Raw genomic sequence first — 21,863 nt, forward strand, 5'->3', positions numbered from 1 at the left:
CAGTTATAACCAAGTCCACTACTTGTCTGTTTCACACTTTATGTGCTTGTTACTGGTAATTTTCTCGAATAAGTCACGCAAAAAGTTATAAAGGAATGTATAAAAATTAAAGAAATGTCCCAATAATCTCAGATTTTTCTTATTCTCCGTAAGTTTATAGTAAAAATGTTGCTTACGTACTCGCTGATTTAATTTCACATCACAGACTACAACTTCCCAAGATAGACAATATTTGAATTTCAATGTGATGTATATCAAACTACATCGCTTAATTTCTCCATTACGTCTGTTCTAGTTATAAGCACACTGGCATCAATTCGATTTCATTTGTAAGACTGGTTTTCTTCCAGCGCATGTATATATCAAAATGTTTCCTTTCTTGTGCTAGCCTCTTCAATTTAGTACGTATACATCTCTCATATTTAGTGGCCATTTACATAAATATTGTATTATCTGCTTGATCTGCATTACTATTTTCTCTGAAGATAAAATCGATATTGATCGTGACCCACGGCTAACCTACGAGAACGCATTTCCATGAGGTATCTTAGCATTTTATTGGTACTCGATCTTAATTAGACTTGCGTATCTGATATTTTTCTTTGTATTTATGTCATTTCCTGCAGGTGTTCTACACGATATTCCAGCATGAGATGTGTTATTATTTACGTAATATTCTCATGTGTGTAGCGGGTCTGTGAGTATTACGAGAAAACATTAATTTAGAGTAGCTCCTTACATTATGATTGCGAGTGTCCCGCTAGCAGTAGCCGTTGTGTTCATTAAAGACTGCAAGACCGCCTCGACGTCGTCATCAGACTATAATTACACCTAAACCTGCCATTTATTTCAATGGGAAATGTGAAAAATTCACTAATTCCTTAAATTAACCATTTCACTTAAAGAATATTTTATTGTCTTATGTAAAAAAAATATACCACGCTCAATATTATGCCGTGCCGTGCTCAACCTATTCGGCTTCTTTGGTGGTCTAGACTTGTGACCAAAGAATGGGCTATTCGTATTGACTGTAATTTCTAATACTTGTTATTTAAACCCTCAGATCTCCCGACACGCCCTCAGGCGCATCTAAATACGTTCAGTACTGATCCTCCTATAAATAATCTCTGATATTGTGATATCCTGTTAATTAAATGAAAATTTATTTGCTGCTTTCGGAGTCGCGATTAAAATGATCATTCGAATTGTTATTTTCCGTGAACAAATAATATGTGTTTAATCGGTTATTGTATCATGGAAGTAGGAAGTGATAGGGCAGCTCGCTCCCACACCACTGTGCGACTCGGCGTTGCACCGCCTGCCAGGTCCCGCTGAATATTTGCTAAACGTCGTGACTGTCGACGATCGCGATGCGCGCCTCCTGGGGTGTGCCGGGGCTCTTTGCCGCCTCAATGGAGATACGACGATTTGTACCCAACGGTACACGTGTCGTACAAGTCCCGGCCACTTAAATTTGCGCAATACGTTCTTTATTCTATGACGCCCCGATACGTGTATAAACACCAAACGGTGGGGTCATGGTATGTTCGGAAGACACACCTGATTTAAATTTTCATCGCAAAATTGCTTTTGCAGACTTGTTGGCCAAAGGCTTGCGGCGTTTAGAAGAATTAACGGTAGAGAAAAATCTGTTAAGTTAATAATAAAAAATATGCAATCATATTCAACGGCCTAGGTCGCTTTACTTAACAAGGAAATCTCCTCATGCCATGTGTTATATTTCGCTAATTAAAAAAAAATTACCTAAGAGACAACCAATATTGTCATATTAGCATGATTAAAGTTCTAATAAACCTTACGTGAAAGTCCACTTTTCGTATTATAACGTCTTTACGTCGTTCCTACTATTATAAAATGTAAGACATGACATATCTAGTACATGAATGAATACCACAAATAACTGTAACAGGTTCATCAGTGTCACAGACTTGTCGTTAATAAACCAATCATGGAAAATAATCACGTCTGTCATCAAATTCACCATACTCTATATACCGTTTCTGTGCATGGTCATGACCTAAACATGCCAAGAGAAATACGTGTACCGAATGTGAGCGTCAGAGTCGATACACTATTTATGTTAATGATATCAAAAACCTTACAAGGAAATAAACACAATAGGACAGTCGTGTCTTGCTACATTAGACGCTTGAGACGCGGACCATGCAATTGGCCTCCCTGCTTTGTATATAATGCTCGTTTGTAGAATTCAGAAACGGAACGGTTACCAGGAAGAGACCGTGACTTATCCACAGGAATGATGTACTACAAGAGCCACCATCTAAGGTAACCCTGTGAAAGCTGATTGACTTCGATATGGAGCTCATTAATAAATTAGTCCATCACGACATGCGCAGTTAGTAAATTCTGTTCTAACAGTTTCGTGTTCAGATATGGAATTGATGAACATTTTAATAAATAATAATCGTGCAGCAATAAATTTCATTGTTTCATGTGATGTGATAGTGACATTAGGTCAAGACTGATCTTACAGACTAGAATTGAGACGTGATACACCATATTTATGTAGTTAGAGCCATTGTAATGATTCTTCGAGCTGTTCTTACTAAGTTAATACATTAGTGATTCTATGTTTAAGGCCCAGTAGCGCCAGGAAACTGTTGTTCATTACATTACTTACTTTATGGTAATTGTCGATAATGCCCCGATTGTTTATATCCAACATTCCATTTTAATCACAGTCTATTTATTGAACTAGCTGGCATAGCCTTTGAGAATTAACTGCGCGGCAACTAAACAATGTAACTTCTGGATCTTTAATTAACCTTTGGTTACATGTATAGCAATTCCTCTTTTCTACTTGATATCTTGTTTTCTTTGTGGTATCTTTTCTTAGAAATTCGCATACTAAGTAAATAAATTGTGATAAAAACCCTGCAATTAAAATTACACGAACAAGTTTGCGACGAATGGTGAAATTCCTTCTCCGCCACTTTATCTTGAATTACCTTGCATGCTGTATATTCAATATTTGCTTTATTTAGTATAGCGGTATTTACCCGCCTTGACTATTAAAGTCGCACTATTAACTTTGTTTGTTTTTAATATTTAACTATTATATCTATTCTAATGATTATTCGAACTAATGGACTATGCTATTTTAAATGGCTGGGATCATCGCGCGCAGGTCGGGTCGTGCCAAGAGCTCGTGGGTCATTCATGGCTCACTCCGCCCATAGAAAGCTCCACTTTGATTCTCCGTAATATCTTTATTTATCATTCTGTTCCATGTACACGATGACCACAGATGAAAATACGAGCAGGTTCTTGATGAACTCGAGTTTATAAAACAAAATGCACGTAAAACATTGTCGGGAAGAATTAAACATTTCCATCCACTATCCAATAATATACAATGTTTCTGCCACAGAAGAGAAATAGAGTGGTTTCTCCGGTTCTACGAATGTTGAATTGAATTGACATAACTTATAAGCTAGAAATATATAAATCTTTCTTCAGCCACACACGCAGTATTTGTAGGAAATAATTCAACATAAGAACATTTATTTATTCACAGAAACATTCTACGTGGCCGCAGCCAGAGGGAAAAATACAATTCCTAAAGGCCATAGCTCCCTTCTGCTGTGGTTTACATAAATGCATAAATTTATTTGTGATCACGAGACAAGTAGTTTCATTGTTATTGTTTATGTTTATTGGTAAGAAAATGTGTGTTTCTGAAGTTTAGCAACGAATCTTGAGTCAACGAGAAGAATCTATAATTTTTTAATATTAAATTTAACTACTGTCTGGTTTTTGAGTAAAAGAATAAATACCATAAAAGTAACAAACCTGCACACAAACTCGTTCTCGCCGAGGCACAGATCGAGGCACATCTGCCTCGAGCCAACGGTGTGCGTCCTCTTGCCTCGCCCTTTGAGGTGGTACCCACGAACGCGGTCGAAACACCAAGCGCGCTCGCACGGGCGCACGCCAAGGCATGACTTCTGAGCGTAAATTGTGAATACGGGGAATTGTGACTTTGTCAGCGCACCTGCAAATAATTGAACACTTTTATTGGTTTTGTTACAGAGCTGGCGCGAAATTCCTTTAACTTTGCGCACTTTTTCTTAACTACGAGTAGCTTTTGCCGTTGATTATATGCCTCTGGACTCACTGCCACCAAGGTATATTTGATAATCATATCTTTACTTAAGAAAAGGCCGCTCAATACGAAGCTAAATCTATTTAAACCTTTTTTATGTCTGCTTACAACCTTTGATCAATCAAAGCTCAAAATGTAATGAAGACATCATTTCCATTAAAGTAACGGATTTGTTGTGATTCCGGGTTATAATAGTTTAATAGTTATAATAGAACACGCATACTTTTATTAAATTCTTCACGCTCAAGTTCTGGGTAAAAAGCCATTGGAGCTTGGCGAATTTGAGTCTGCGTACAGTCTCTTGTTGCATACGAGGTAATATTTAGTAATAGTTCCTGCTCAATTCCTTGTAGTAGAAGATTCGCGTTCTCTTCAACACGCCTTAATTCAATGTACCTATTATCATGCTTGTCTTCACTTTAACTATATACGCATCTTAATCGACATTCGCGCAGGAATGCTCTGGTATCCTTTTATGTCGAATGAATGCGATTAAGTCTTCCATTCTCTAATATGTATAAATTTGTTTTTAATAAGGTCATTCACTGTAAAATTAACACCGTGCTAAATCAGTTAATGCGAATGCGGTTAAAATATGAAGTCCTGTTGTGGTTGATGATTTAATCATTTCAGGAATTCTGTTTTTGTAGCCATTAAATTTTGTATTTTTCCCCCAATTCAATCCTTTGCGAAAATTTACAATTTTCAACCCAGAAATCAAAAGCACATCCATTGATATACGAAATCACATTTCTTATTTTACGAATAGTATTAATTCTTTTGTAAAAAGTAAGCGTTCGTGTTTGAATCCGGTTTTCTATTGTGAGAAGCTTCGACTCATTCTTCATAATTTGAATTAAATAAACACACAGTTTGGAGGTCAAGGCGCGTTCCACTAACTCGCACGTATGGTGTGATGCTCGGTCAAGTTTTCCTTTTCGCGGCGAGAGTATTTTTTCTCAATAAGGCTTGATGAGCGAGTCATCATGCCGTTATTGGCATTCAAATGATGCGCTCAAGCAAAAAATTAGAACACATCGCGTGTTTGAGATCTCACTGTGTATAATATCGAACAAACGAGAGTATTGGCGCCATTATTGTGCCACCTGCTATGTCTGTCCCGGTTATCACATGCACTTACACATCGATTGTGCCGTTATTGGTGCTTTTATTCTTGCTACTTTTATTAGGTTTATTAATGATCTCAGCACGCGTACAGAATGTACGCGTGCGTAATGAAGAGTTGTCTATTGATGAATATCTAAGTTTCTATTCATAGTTTTTGCAAATTTTGGTATGCAGTTTGAACAAACATTTACTTTTTTCGACAACAATCCTGTTTGAAAGTTGTCGAATGAATTACAGAAATTGAATAAATCAAATAAAAACATTTACTCCGTGCTGATTCACTTCCATCTTTAACACGGTCTGCGATATTTATTCAATAAACCATATTTGTTAATTACGAGTGGATGGAACATGAATATGACGCGTCGCCAGTTGAATGAATGACGTGAATGTTAAACAAAAATATGACTCACCAGGTAATTGGTCCGCGTCAGAGCTGAAGAGCACGCATAGGCCGGTCTCGTAGTTGACTGCTCGACAGGTGTCGTTGGCCTGACACTGCTCCAGGCAGTCGGTCAACATCAGAGTGCCGGGGATGTCGTCTAGTATGTGAGACGGCGCCGAGAACACGTACCTGCGCATACGAGTATCATATGAATGCTTCGGGCTGGTGAATACGGTCATCACGGGTGCATTATGTCTGTCTTGTGTTCTATCCTGATTATATTATTTACATAGTTAATTCATCTTTTTTTGAATATTCATTATAATGTAATTTACTTGAATGACTGATCTATCAACATATCTCTCTTTATAATGAATATGTCTTTTGCCACTATTACGTATATTTTCTGTAATTTGCATAATTATTAGAGTCCTAATTATCAAATCTAATATCATACCTAAACTGAAAAGAATACTAGACATAGAATGAAAAACGAAGTTACAAGATAAAAGTCTAGTATGCTTAATTAAATTTATTTGCGCTAAAAATTGGTTATCTTAGATATCCCTGAATCTTGATGGAATGTCACCATAATTACGCAGATTCTGCACAGTTATGTATCGGAGCAATTAGCGGTCTGCCTTTCATAAATACCGTTCCTAATAGGACTAGGCAAAGTTAACATAAATAAGGTATAAATAGAAAGAAACTGAATTGCTGACTTACCCAGTTACAAGTTCAAATCCTATCATTTCTGGGTCGCACTCTTCTAAAGAATTGGCTGGTGCTGATGGCGCCGAAATTCCACTAGGCGCTGAAGGAGGCACACCTCCTGAAGCTGTTTCGGGAACAGAAGATGCAGATTCCACTGGATCTTCAGGTACTATCTTGGGTGGCGGCGACGGTGGAGCGCTAGGGTTCTTGTATTCTTGGGGCGCGGCCACAACTACTGGCTCTGGAGTCCCAGATTCCACGGCCAGATTGTCTTGCGCGGGCGCTTCAGCCGCTGATCTTAGCGTACCCTCGAACTTTTTTGCCGCATCAGCGACGTACGCCAATAATACTAAACAGATTATAAGCCGCATTGTGCTTCTATCCAGAGGCCGTGGCAACATTCGTTATCTGTAACAAAAGAAAAATGTGAATTAAAAACTTTTACAACACTTCACCTCTAATATATGTACATAGCTTAATTGCATGGGAAGCTTGGAAATCATCGTGTATAAAAGCACTCAAGTTATGCACGCAAGCCTTCATGAAAGATAGAGTAAAATCGACCAATATCTTATGGTCATATCAAGCATCGTTTGCCGCAATTCACGATGAGATGTGTTGCATTGATAGGTTCTCGCATAACAATTTGTGGCCTCAGTGCGACAAGTGAATCAGTGTCTTCGGCCATATTCGAACAGAGCTAACGATAAAATATTGCCATTACAACTGTGTTGGATTTTATCTTTATTTATTGCTTTAATGACCAGTAAATTTATCTATGCGTTTAGTAGCTAACGGAACTTTTTATTTTACAATATATAAAGACCATTTGTGGATTTTAAGAAATGACCGCGTATGCGATTGTTTCCGCATTCGCGGCATTATTACTAGACAAGTGTATGTGAGAACGCAAGGCAAAACAATTATGATTGTTATCTAAGGGCATTAACTGAATAATTACTGTCTATTTGTAGTTTGCGTGTAATACGTGACACGTAATTTACTAATAGAACCGTATTTTGCCGCTGTTATGACGTAATTATAGCGTATGAAAATTTAACGGCAGTCGTGAGAAAAACTTGTACATGCATTCTCAACTATTTAAAACACTTAAATTACGTATCATTACTTTCCGGTAGATGACGGTAAGCGTTTTCGCAGAATCAGTCAAATATTTGGTCTAATAAGTGTATCAGTTTTAAAATATTTATTTTCTTACGAATAACTTGTGAGATCTATGAACTGATGAAATAAAACGATTGACATGCCTGTATACGTATACAAATTTAGTAGATGGGTTTTTATTTGATATTGTTAACAATATGCGAATTGATTGCCAGTTGCATTACGTTACGCTCACGTTCCACGTACAATGATCGTAACGGTCTGAGTCGCGTCTCTTCTACTTCGCGGTCAACGGTACTACTTATTCCGACTTTATTGTAAAATGTATTCGCTACGCCTGACGCCAAATAACAAATTATAAATGGACGCCGAACGACATCCAACCGATACTTATTATATTTTTTGTTAGCTTTGTCATATAACGATATCATTATTATTGTCTGCGGAATGCTATATTGAACGAGATCGTAAGAAGCACCTCGTTAAATTTGTTAGAACGTGAATAATTTCTTTTATGAAAATAGAAGTGTAAACTAATTTTAATTTCATAATGTTCATCGTATTGAACAGAAGGTTAAATTTAATTAATAAAATAAATTGAATAATTACCATTAATTATTTAAAGTTCTAGCTGTAAACTCTTAAAGACCTTAATCAAGAAATACACAAGTTTGATGGAGATCTTTTTCAAACAATTTCACGAAGCAATTTACGGAGGAATCGAATACCAAAGCAATACATGTATATTCAATCTGTAATGTAACGCCTCTATTTATAGTTTATTGTTGATTAAATTTGCCTTAGATACGGTTAATTGTTTATGATATTGCCGTAGACAGCAGCAGTGCGCATACCGTCTGAATCGCCTTAGGAAACTTAATTCATTTTATGTGTCGTCGTGTCGCTTGTGGCCTGATAGTAATTTGATCTCCACGTCTATTAAGAAAATTAAATCTGCCTTACTATAAGGATGGCATCACAAATCCGATTCGTCGTGGTTTCCGACCATTCTACTAATTATTTACTTTAAATGTAATTTCAGCATTTGCATCGCATGCCACATGTCTGTGAGTTGTAAGTATTATAGTTGCAGTTTCTAACATTTCTAATTATTTATCTGTAAGAAAGCGAGGATCTGGCACGAGTTTGGTGATTTTGTAAATTGCTTTTCCCCTTAGTATGACGGTCGGACAAATGGTGTCGTGCAGTCTGGCAGTTTTCTTAAACAAACATTACAACGGAATTTAGTACGGGCAGTATAATTTGTCACGTTCTGCGAAGGCAAAGTTCAAGCAACGAAGTTTAAGTAAATAAGGCCAGACAACGTCAATGGCGTGAAATAACAGGAGTGACGCCTCAACTACACTTTGAGCAGCCCGGGGCGGGTCTGACCTACCATAGCTGTAAAACTTGCCAATGTTGACGGCTGCTAATATTTTGTCTCTCGTGTTAACCTAAAAGCCTGAGAAACGTCTTAATCATCATTGTGTTTGCATCTGATATTCCGTACTTTGAGCGTCAATAACATTAATTTGATTTTACGTCTTAGGCCACACCGCTACAGGTAGTCTTATTAGGTCCTCTGGTATACGATATTAATACAGCCGCGTACAAAGTTACTTCTACATTTGTTGATTCATGACTAATAAAATGTAAAACATATTTCTACTTAAGATAGGAAAATTACTTAGAAATTAAAGCTAAACAAATGCCGATTCCTATTGAGAGGTTTGTTTAAATTTATGGCTGCCCTTTCCCTATAGCTCGTAATAGTTCACATTGCTCCGTTCACATTTTGTGCTATATACTAACATAGCTTAAAATATATGGAATATTTCAGTATAACGATGCTGTTTTCTCAATAAATCATTGTAATCTTGCCAACATGAGGTACGAGCATCCTCGGCGATATCGGCCGATTTAGACAACGATGTTACCTCACAGAACACGCTGACCTGTATTATAAAGGTCGGGGCTATAAGACAGCGAACAAACGTACGATAGTAGGTCACCCTTGTTTCTTTAACGATAGGGTCTTATTCTAATGTCTGTTTAGCTTAATTTCACCGACAAAAAAGAATTACTGCATTCAGTTTTAGTTCTAGGGACTTAAATATAGTAAATATTATGTAAAGTAGTAGTAGGAAACTTTTAATATCTTTATAATTTAAAATAAAAGCATTATCTCACCATATAATCTATTAAACATAAATACATACATACATACCATCACGCCTATTTTCCATTGGGGCAGGCAGAAACTATGGAATTCCATTCCAAATAAACATCAATAAGGTATATTTTTTTCAATATCTATTAAACCGAAGGTTTATCGGCAATTTCAGACCTATTTGGTAGTGATGTGCATGTTTAAAGAATAATTCATGAAATATAGCCGCGGATCGAGACAAGTCGGGTTACGAATGTACAGGCACGTTCAACTCGCCCCAAGCCGCGATCAGATGGGGTCAGCGCATTCAATGAGCCGGATGCCACCAACCTGCTATTTACGTTTCACCATACTTGTACCTGTTGGCACACTATGGACGCAACCTTAGTTTTCTTCCATACTTATCCTAGATAGACACGGTGATTTTTTTTAAAACCTCGTTTTCTAAACGAGTGTTAACCATCCTGCTGTGACATAGTCGAGTTTCATCAATTCCATGTCATCCTACAAATAAATCAAATGATTTTTTAAGACTTCATTTGCTGTAGGTTTATTACCCGTCCACCCTGCTGTAGCAAAGTTATATCAAAATCCATGTCTTTCTTTTTTTCTTCTTTCTCATGTTTCATAGATACTTAACGACTTTTCTTAGATTTACTGTAGGTAGGAACAAGCGATACTGCTCTATGGTAGTGTATGATCCATTCCTACATCTTCAAATAATTCAGCGTTTATAATATTAATTGGATTTGCTGCGTACTGACAGCTTACACTTGCGCCTATTTTAAATCATCTCGACACCTTCAGAGCGATGCGCAAATGTAAAGATTCTTATCAAAGATAAACTAGCAGCCTTCGTTTGAATATCTTATTCCAATGCCAATAGTAAATTTTAATTGATTGATATTACACCTCACAGGTCTGTTGAACAGGGGTTTACAACTTCAATCGAAATAACTATTTTTATTTCGATTGAAGTTGTAAAGTTAGAAAGAAACCTAATAAATACCTAAAATGTACAGCAATTCAGAGAAATAAAAATAGCAACCTGTCACTATTTAAATTACAATTCCGCCATTAAGCCATACAGCAGAACGCGGCCTTTTAGTCTCGTCAAAACTGTTGACTCTGTCTATCACGCAAGGGATATATATTGATTATATGTATAGGTATATGTTTAATGGTATAAATTTGTGAAGTGTTTAATTATAGAGACTTTTTCTTGCTTTTTCAATTAAATACAACAAATTATAACAACTTCTGTTACAGCTTAAAATCTACATTTGCCGAATGATAGGATTAAATTGCACGATCGATCATTTCGTACACATATTCTTACATTGCTATTTAAATGGCCAATGCAGACGATTAAAATCGTAGCGGTAATGAAAGCAAAGGCTCCCGTTAAAGCCAATTATAGAAGCTATTTCAAAACATCTCCGACGCCGCCGTGTAGAATAAATTGATGCACCTGTCAGAGTACAATAGAGAATCTATACGGCTTAATCTGCTTAGCTGCTAACTATTAGTGGCTTAGATCAGCCATTAGCCTCGCTAGAAGCATCAATGATTTACATTGAATATAATTATAAATTACTATTCCGCAGTTTCATAACCTGTCTCTCTACATTCATAACAAACCTTCACAATAACCCGTTCACGTCCACGATCTAAAGTCAACGACTCTCATTGTTCAATGCCTATATTTGTATCGAAACGAATAACATATATCAACTATATATTTTAAAATACTTCTATTTAACAGGTACAACTTCTATATTATGTTTGTAACATACTCTATTTCGCGAAGCGTTCGCTTTGAATATCTTTCTACTTTGTTTAGTCGGCGAGATAAATTACCTAGTTCTTTAACAAGGTGCTTTAAGTTAATCGTCGTCATACGTTTAGTTACATCGCGCATGTGTTTAGCCATAACGATACACCAGGAATATTTGTAATGCACTTTTGCTCTTTTATTGAAATCAAAGGCAGTAATGGTTATAAGCTCGCGGCAGGTGAATTAATACGTAGTGCACTTCAAAGCAGTTACATAATGTAAAAAAGCTTGTAAGAAACTCATGCAACAATATATATGGCGGGAGTAAATGGAAAAAGAAAATGCGAGACATTGTTACAAAAATAAATTTTAACGAGAGTCGGTCCTTTGACCCTCCTTGCATTCTTGCGTAAATTTACACGTATGTTTGTAAGATTTGTTGTTCATTCTTGCAGTTATTGTCTACGGGCACGAAAAATTATATGTTTATGCATGCTGCAAACCAAACAATGGCCAAAATGTGAAAAGCGAGGGACTGAAGTATGCGCTAGCTTTTCCCAAGCATCCTCATTGGCGAGGTTAGTGGGTTGAAGCGCCGGCGCGGTCTACGGTTCTGCCCCTGCGCGATTTACATTAATGAGAGGATCGCGATTTCTCTAGTCTCGATCGGTACAACACAACTCGCTAACGCCTACGTGACCAACCGTCTTAGGATTAAATTCTAAATGCTCGTTTAAGATAAAGAGAAACCAACAAACTAGTATCCATTCATCGTTTACTCCTGTAATCGGACTTTCTGTAGCTAATTGAAAGTCACCTTTAGATGTCCGTAGGTGTCTGCTTGTAATTACTAAAGAATCATGTCCACCAAGTTGTAAATCTGTATCAGATAAACAGAACAACAATATACTGTATGTGGCAATACCAAAATCGCCACAAATAAGTAAGTACGTCAAGTTTGAAATATCATGTTTGTATATGGCTTTATCGAGCCTTTGTGTCTTAAAATTATTATAATCTTCTATAATTAATTGTTCGGTGCGCAGGTGGATATTACTAGGTTTTATTTTATTTATTTTTTGGTTACATAAAGTCTGTAAGTTACTATAAAATGTTGAAATAGGAGACAATTACAAGTTATAAATTTTCATTGAAGTATGATATTATCCTTTATACCAGTGATCGCATGACCATTACTAATAATGAGCAATTTTATAATAATGATGCATTGTAAAGCAGTCTAATTTTACATGGTTAGATCGAACGAGACAAAACGAAAAGAAATGGTACATTGATTATGGTACGATAGAATGTTGTTTGGTATATTTGATTGGTAATGGAATGGAATGAAATGAAGAAGAAAGAAGAGCGTACACAATTGTAAGAATGTGCAAGTGAAAATAATTGTGATATTGAAATACATGTAATAGTGAATAAATCAAGACATTGGAGTACATGCATTCATAATTTCATCTTACTTTCCTTGAAGAACTCATTGAACTTGTGAAAATGACTCTGATAAAGATCTAGATAGCGCAAAACGTGCGATCTCAAATGACCAACGTATAATTCTGGCTGATTTTCTCCGCGATTAATCATGCTTACTGAATGAAGGACTGGTGTCTAAATCCTATAATTTTGCAGCATTGTTCACGGCAGTCTAGGCTCTGATCACAATTGGAAGTAGGTTTTTGGTGCAGTTGGCCTGGTTTCTTAATGTTTACTACTAACAAATAAGTTTTAGTTTTAACACACCTATGCAATAAAGTACAAGACTATTAATAGGGATACTAGTACATGTCTTGCGGTTACAATTTGTGTTATCGGATGCGACATCGCATTTTGTTTCTATTTCTGCTCACATCGTCCCTTGTGGTGTGGTTGCAATTATATTAATTTTACCCGCTCTCAGATTACTTTCGTAGCACTACAAAATGTTTTTATAATAATTTACTTTTATAACTTAATAGGTGCATTAACTGAATTGTTTTACGCCCGTAAGCCGTGCTTACATGACTTTCGAACGACTTCGATAAAATACCACTAATTATTATTCTACATATACAAACATATAATCACATCTATATACCTTGCGGTGTAGACAGAGCCAACAGTCTTGAAAAGACTGATAGGCCACGTTCAGCTGTTTGGCCTTATGATGAAATTGAGATTCAAATAGTGACAGGTTGCTAGCCCATCGCCTAAAAGAAGAATCCCAAGTTTATGAGCCATTCCATTATTCGCCTTTTCCGACATCCATGGGAACGAGATGGTGTGGTCCTATTGTTTTTTTTTATTGGTGCCGGGAACCACACGGCTCATTATTATTCTAATGGCCATAATTTTTGTACATTATTTTGTATTTTGTTAGTCGATTTATTAGTGTTGAAAGGGCAAGAAATTTCTCATTTTTTACATAAAAAATGAATTTTGGCAATTAGAAAGAAGCAATTTGACGGCATCTGTGGCGCAGCGGTCGAATCCCGGCCAGGGCACGATGAGAAAAGATCTTTTCCTTAATGGCCTGGTTCTTGGATGTAAATCTATATAAGTATTTATTATAAAATATGGTAAAGTTAAGTAAGTGTCTCGTCAAGAAAATTCTCACGTCTCGAAATTACTTCGAGACTAACTCAATCTATGTAATTTGTTCCGTATATATTTATTTATTTTATATTTATGTTCCATTCACATTACCTTTATGTCTTTTACTACCTAATGTGTAAACAACCTCGTCGCAGCATGCACCGACCGACTCTTTGATAAATATGCTAAATAAACATCTATCTATTCAATAATTGTCTCTAATGCCGGCGCAGCCGCCAAGATCTTCGTTACAAATAAGTTTACGTAAGGCACATGGGCACGCATTTCATTTATCTTGGCTCGCAACGGCCGATTCATCTGTTTGATAGTATCGATTTGTGCCATTAAAACTTATTTTATCTTCTATGTAGTCAAGAGATAGTTCGTAAATTTCGTCTAATACTGGTTTGTGTCCTGTCGCGTCCATGTATGGCCGCGGCCGCATTGGCACCTGTTCCGCAACACTGACTAACCGGTTCTATTTTATCCCTTCATCCCATATCTTCATAGTCCTCTCTACCTTGAACTGAATGCGTAATTTGTGTATCTATTTGATGCTTAACATTCAATCCTTTTTGTGTTGTAGTCTATTACCTTGCCAGCGCATGTTATATTCAAACTGCAATTGAATGTTAATCTTTATATATAAAAAAGAGGACACTGATTGACTGACATATCAACGCACAGTGTAAACTGTTGGGTTTGAAATTTGGGATATAGGTTCCTAAAAAATAGTATTTCATGGTATCCCCACGTGATCGGGAATAAGCTAGATTTTTGTCTTACACTGGCGGAGTCTAATAATTTTTATTTAAACATTGTCACGTGGTCTTTTTAAAGTTAATTACTGATATGATAACTCAAAAAAAAATATTATAAATTTTCATAGGAAACTGGAACGTTAGTCTTTTCGGATCACCTGTTCGTAATGTGAAAGAATGAAGCCATTAAAGTGAAGAAAATCGGTAATTATCCTGTCCAATGTGATTGACGCCTAATGTACTACACCCAAGGGTGTGCATACCTAGCAAATCCAATCCTCTAAGAGCTCGCTCTGGGCGCACTTTGCAAAGAAATAAAGCAATGAATGTTTATAATAAAAGAGTATCACTTTCACGCGCCTAAGGCATGCAAGTCGCGCAGACGGGTACTGCATTTAGCAACAAATAACGCTGGTTATCTTAGATGTTTAATTTATTGAACTGTGGGTCCAGTTCGAATAAATTCACGATACTTTTAAAATTCCACACTACTAATTAGCTTTATTGGCTTATGTATGCTGAACTTTAAGTGACCATTGATAAATACCTATTCATTCTAGAGAGCTCTGGGTAACATTCCGACATGCATGTCACATGGCGAACGATTGTCACACCAATTTAATTGTGTGCAGCGGAAGGACGCACATTGGCATTCCAATTGCGGCCTGTTTCTGAACTAATCATGGTAAGTGCCCGCCGATGTGATATTTCAAGCGGCACTATAAACCAATAGACGCGCGAGTGCGACCAGCATTTATTACCTCTAATGGTTCTATATGGTCTTCCTCGTAAAATTACTAATGTCGTTCTCTGTCTATCCTTAGTCGAAAGATTGATTTGTGCTGCCCTGTTCCACTTACGACATAAGAGATTAAAGCGAGTGATTAATTTAGGGCAAAACGAATTATATTCCTGGTAACGTTCAAAGGCGGCATTTCTAATGTATGACTGCGTCGGTGTGTTGCGTCTGTGTTAATAGAAGTTATAAATAAATATGGCAAGCACCGCATGCAATTATCTTTATGTAAGTTAAGCTGTATGTCCATATGTTTTAATTTTTTTTCTTCTTGTATGCACAAATTAAGGTCAATAACCAGACACACTCCACAACGTTTTCATACGTATACTACTAATATATATTTATCCATATTTTTGTCCAATTCTTATTACGCAAATGACTCGGGTTTGCTCGGCGGTCGTCATTGCGGCTTCGGTCGTGCCGTAACGGAATCATCAATCATCTGTAATTTGATTTCTATGCTCAATTATTGCGTTCGCGGAGGTCGAGCCAGTCGTACACCAACTTCCCCGTATCCACCGCGGTCACCGTTCCGATTCTATTAAACATAATGAAATAACACATGAGATGTCAATACAGCTACTGCTACAGAAATAAGATCCGAACGTCAACGCCTTTACAGAGCTATTTATCATGTAATGAAGACAACAATGAGTTTGATACTACTGATGTCACGCGAAGTGAATTGAACGTGTGCCTGATATCAGCGGGATGTCACGTGGCTGCTATCACGAATTCTATTGAAGCCGGTGGCGCACGATCGTCTCAATCATGCCGGCAGATGTTGAAAGGAAGTAAAATGCTTTCGGGATTAAATTTAGTGACTACACAAAACGTATTCGAAATACTTATTATATTACTCGCACGTTGTAATAGAAAGAAATGCAATTATTTCTCCCACGAGACTAATTTACTCCGACTTTTCTTGTCGTGATTGTGCAGACGTGACATCCGTGTTCGCTGTTGTTGCGGGCTAATGAGGTCTTAGTTACAGTATGGTCATTTAGAGCACTACTGCTGTCATAAATATCGATATGATGTGCAACAAGCATTTGCTTACTTGAAGCGCAAACTTATCACGACCAATTAATGATTTAAAATGTCTATATATGTGTCAAAAGCAGAATGCTAAAATTTTTGGTGTATATATTCTTATCAAAATCAGATTTTTTTCCGTGGGTATCGGGTGATTCTAGTCACGATATTTCGTTTACATTTTACATATACCTTATAATACCCGGCGCTAGACATGATAATCGCAGTGTTGCGTGACATGACAACATTGCAAGCGCTATGACTACGACCGGCACCCAGAGTGACAGGAGGCAAGGTAGAATCTGTACCTAACGCAATTTTTTTAAGGTAAATTATTCCAGGCTTTTGTAATTTTTTTATCGATTAATGTCTGCAACAGCAGTCCTCTCTTTTTTGAATTCATGTTAAGTCTTGATACGACTAGCTAAACTCTGACCCCTCATTTTCAGTTTCCCTAGTCGTATCAAGGAGGATAGCTCAATTAAGATTTATTTATTTCAGAGTATATATAGTAGTATATATAGTATCCGACTTTCTTTGTAAAACCTTCTAAAAAAATATACATACATAGTCATTTGGAGAATGACTGAGTAGTTAAAACAAAAAAGTGATCGCACATTAACAAATGTGGTGAACAACATATTTTTGTGTCCGAGTCGATAATATTGTTTCATGGTAAACCTAATCCTACGCCCCGGGTGACTTTCAGTAAGCAACCATGCGCTGCGACTCCAGCGGCGCCTACACAATGGCCACTTTTAGACAATGAACTTTATGTAGTATAAAGACGAAATAGGTAATATCACTCTGTTATTTACCCATCCATCATACTAAGATGACAGTTGTGTTCGCAATCGTAGGTAGGTACTCTTACATCGAGCTACTTGTGTGGTACACTTAACGACATGGAGGACAGTGCTAACGATGCACTCAATGGCCCAGTTATTGTTCCAGTCGTTTTCACTTCAATTTAATGTTCACTCAGTTGTGTGTATCGAGTTTAGGAAATAGCTGCCGTGGTCGTTTTTTGTTTGCGTATGCACGTTCATGTTGTAAGGGTGGCAATGATCGTCATCGCTCGTGCGGCCAACAGTCCGGTAAATGGTGCAGTGTAACGGTAGGCGCTACGTCGCGCACGAACAAGCCCGGCCGCGGCGCGCTACTCTTCCCCACGCCCAAATCTTCAATACGCAGAAAATCCGAATTTGTCACCAGTCTTGTTCTTTTTACGCGCGCGCGTCTCCAATGGTGACAATCCGCAATGTCTCTGTTAAGAATTACGGTTATCTTTCCGCTTCGACCCAAATTGATACAATTCATTCTGAAACGAAAGCAATAAAAGCTTGCGGAAAACTATTTTGTGAATTATTGTTCATTATAAGTGTTAATCGCTCGCTGTGAAATATAAGGCCAGAGAAGTAGCAGACAAATGGTTGTTCAATTTATTCTTTGCTGTTGAACACAAACCACCTTTTCATATAAGAGAATATAATTTATTTCCTTGTTAGAGGCAATTTGTATGTACCTTGTGAAGTTTATATTTCTCTATTCTCATTATATTGATCGATAACAGCCAGTATTATTGTAACAATGTTCTGAACGATCGATTCTACACGCGCTATCTGTATACAGCAGCAAACGTACTCGCACTCGTAAATTGAATCTAGTATCATACCGGTGATACATCCTTCGATACCGAATGAAATATGAATAAACGTCTAGAATCGCGAGAGTTATGAAGTATGATAATAAGGCTCGAGGGGCGAAGCCAATAGCCGAACAGCAATTACATATCAAATCAGATTATATCACTCAATGGGGTGCTGAATAGGCGAGATAAGTTTCAAAGCAAATAGCTAAAGTTGCCGGCCACGCAAGTAAAGATGGCGACCGCAAGGAATCCGCTCTGGCTATAACTAACCACTGTTACGTGGTAGATAACATTTACAGGTTTGCTTCAATCTCGGAAGGTGCATAAGCTGGTGCTCGCTACAAATTGCATTGCGGCTTCATGGCATCCGCGGGATTGAACCCTACGTCGTGCTGGCTAACAGACGGTAACGAACCTCGCTCTCATTGATTCGTGAAATACTACTGACTACACAGTTAACACTTCAACAACATCTTCAACTCGACTGGTTTTACGAGCATTTATTTCTTAATTAAGTTCCTATGCTGTTACCATTTTCAGAACGAGTTAAGCTTAATTTTACATACCTTATTAACAGATTGAATTTAATTGAATCTTTATTACTTCATCAGCCAATATTTTATTTCTAATGCGGAAGCTGTCAAATCCTAATCGAGATATCAACTTACATTGGACATTAGTGAGTGCATATTCACGGATTACATATAAATAAACTCATTATCCGACAGTGTTGTTAAACTGCTATTAATTTCCGTTGATCGTTTATTTCACAACATTTGAAAAGTTGATTGAAATGCATCTATCTCTTTAGATTAGCTGTCATATTTAATTTTATGGGTATGTAGATAACCGTTAAGTCGACTTCGGAATCAGGAAGTAGATGGGCTTGAGATTCTATCTGACGGTACATTGGTAAGTGGCCAAATTACGCAATGTGTGTTAGTAACTAATTGTACATGCGGCGATCTCAACGCATATGACCATTCTGGGTAACGGCTCTCGTAAACTCGTTATCGAAATTCATGGTCGGAAGTAATGGTGCTTAGAGCCACATAATCATCGAAGTAGTCCCAGACTCGAGCTCGCCACCATAATCAATGTTATTGCTTTACCTATTACTGAGGAATTGAAATATAAATTACTTTTCTTGCACTTCAACTCATGTTTTAATTTGTTTTATATTTTCCTGTTTATAAACACATGTTTTTTATAATGTTTTATGGTTGTAATTCAAATAAAATATATAGAATATGTGGGAAATTGTCTTCCTGGTGTATTTCTTATTTATTTTTATGACTCAAATTCAAATTTAATGCGTATGACATTAAAATGAATGTAACGTTGAATATCTGATTAGAAGAAAGATTTGAAATCGTTGTTTATTGCATGTTTCATACCTATTTAACTATATCCTGCCTATCTCTTTAACTTGATGGCGTTCACAGCATTGATATAAATGTTTCAAATCAATTTTCGCATCGCATCACTTCAATGAGCCTAAAACGGCAGTGTTATATTTTTATCAAAGTATTTACATTTCATTTTAAGCCCTCTTTTATTTAACCTGGTCATAGACCATCTCACAAAACCAATCCCAGCACCTTTGCCTTGGACCCTGTAAAGGTCAGCAGGAGCAAAACAGTATTTGAAATGCCCTTTTAGCTAAGCGCTTAGCTATAATGGCGCACACTTTGAAAGAGTGATGTGTGATCCTTGCGTGTCCATATAAATAAAAGGGAAGTATATAAGACGGCGATTCGCCCTGCGATGCTGTACGGTTCCGAAGATAGTATGGCCACATAATGTGGTGCATTAAGGACCATGCCAAAGCAAGTCGCCTTGAACCTACCAGAAACTTCAAGAGCCAGACCTGGTGCTCAAGCATCAACAGAAACCTCAATAAAGCCCAACTTCCCGCTGTGAACTGTAACCCCCTGTAACCCAGAACAATTTAGTTTCCTTACGCAGAATCTATTTTTAATTAACTAATTATTTCTATATAAAATTTTCCTTTTTATCTTTGGTTTACCCATGGTTTGGTTCATTGTATTGTATATTTTCAGACATATTTAATTTGCACATTCAGCCTAACTTTTTGCATTTGTACATTTTATTAAAGCGTTAGGCGTTTATTTGTTTAATTAAAACGACAACGTTTCACATGAACTTTGTTCATTCTGCCAATTTTTCCGTTAAATTTTCACATTATATTGTGTTCAATTGGTTCTAAGCTACATTCAAATACACTCATTGTGTTCGAGCATCTTCCCGTAGGTATAGTTTGGGCATGTTTGGGAGGCGGGCAGACGTTCGGAGCGAGGCGCGATTCAGAAAGCGTAGCCGGCCCCGGCCCGCGGCGACCACGACGCTGCCGCCTCCGCCTACCGCGCACGTCGCCATTGTTCCTATAAGAAACCCATCCGAACCCCATACTCCTCCAATTAAAACCTGCTTTACGACCGGACCTAACTCCTTTCTAATGAAAGAATCTTATACTACATAAATCGGATTCAAATACGGCCCGCGTCGTGCTTCGTGCCATGAAAACATTGTTCTGAATGTATTTATAGAACGCTCTTCCTGCAAAGGAAACGGTTATGTTATTTCGAATGCTACATTCAATTTTTGGTGAGGTTCAACTGATAAATCGATAAGTGTAGGTTGTCGCAAACGAAGTTCAGTGCTATAAACAGCAATCACCACGATTGTCTCTGGCTGATACGCCGTTACCGCCGCGTCGGTTGTCTGTGTCGCCGATGTTTGCACACACCATGCAAATCTGTATACAAGGGGCCATCTACGTCACATTACGCTAATATGTAATTGATTGACTTCCCGGTGCACGGGAGCAGCGTCTCCTGCTCCACTGATGTCGGATGCAAAAACACTAATGTTATAACGGTCAGACTGGTCTTCCGGCACGCAAAATGCCACTGAATATCTTTGCTTTTGACTCTTGATAAATTGAACGGTCGTTTTCAATCAAACCGACGACCATGTGTCCTAGATGTGATTTTGAAACATCACGATATTCAGTGCAATCATGATTCTTCTTAATCGTTCAGATGATCGATTAATTTATCTCATATCTTTAATCTAATCTAAAGACATCAAATTGAACTTATCTTGAATCAAACTATGCAAATTAAAAGCGAAAAGCTCCTTGAGTAGGTCAAGTTCGGGAGTATAGTCCGTCCAGCATCCGGCGTCAGCGCCGCGCCGTTAGACGTCTGTTTATTCATTCGGAAATCAATTTCGATGCTTTTTCTCATCGACTTCTTTTTAATTTGTTAGTCATGCTCACGCTGTCCGTATTTAATTGTTCACTAATAGCAATTGCGCCTCTAGTTAGAATGTGTGCCGTCCAAAAACAATTAACCACTTCACTCATTTTTATTGTAATTTGTTCAGATGATTAATGTTCCTAATAAATAGTAATCATAGCTACATGCAAATCCAAACACACAATTCGTCTGATTTAAACAGAGATGTACTAACGGTTCACGTTGGTATAATGGTCTTTTACTTGGTTTTGTTTGCTCCCATTATTTTAGTAGCTCTGAATTTAATCGGCGGAAGAGGTTC

The 21,863-nt window shown here is 37.3% G+C and overlaps 2 protein-coding genes across 5 annotated transcripts in view; one reads left to right on the top strand and one right to left on the bottom strand.

Annotated features, from left to right (window-relative positions):
• LOC106137675 (autophagy-related protein 16-1) overlaps positions 1-21,863 on the top strand; it is a 164,862-nt gene that overhangs the window by 24,809 nt on the left and 118,190 nt on the right. The gene's annotated exons all lie outside the window — the stretch shown is intronic.
• Positions 1-21,863, bottom strand: part of LOC106137673 (uncharacterized) — a 57,961-nt gene that overhangs the window by 3,457 nt on the left and 32,641 nt on the right. Inside the window, exons 4-6 of the mRNA XM_013338544.2 lie at positions 6,387-6,782; positions 5,689-5,849; positions 3,835-4,036 (exon numbers count right to left, since the gene is read on the bottom strand). Of these exons, the coding sequence (XP_013193998.1) occupies positions 3,835-4,036; positions 5,689-5,849; positions 6,387-6,775 (752 nt within the window). The 5' untranslated portion in view covers positions 6,776-6,782. The remainder of the gene's footprint in view (positions 1-3,834; positions 4,037-5,688; positions 5,850-6,386; positions 6,783-21,863) is intronic.

The sequence above is a fragment of the Amyelois transitella genome, chromosome 10 (assembly GCF_032362555.1).
Source record: "Amyelois transitella isolate CPQ chromosome 10, ilAmyTran1.1, whole genome shotgun sequence".
Classification (NCBI taxonomy): Eukaryota; Metazoa; Arthropoda; class Insecta; order Lepidoptera; family Pyralidae; genus Amyelois; species Amyelois transitella.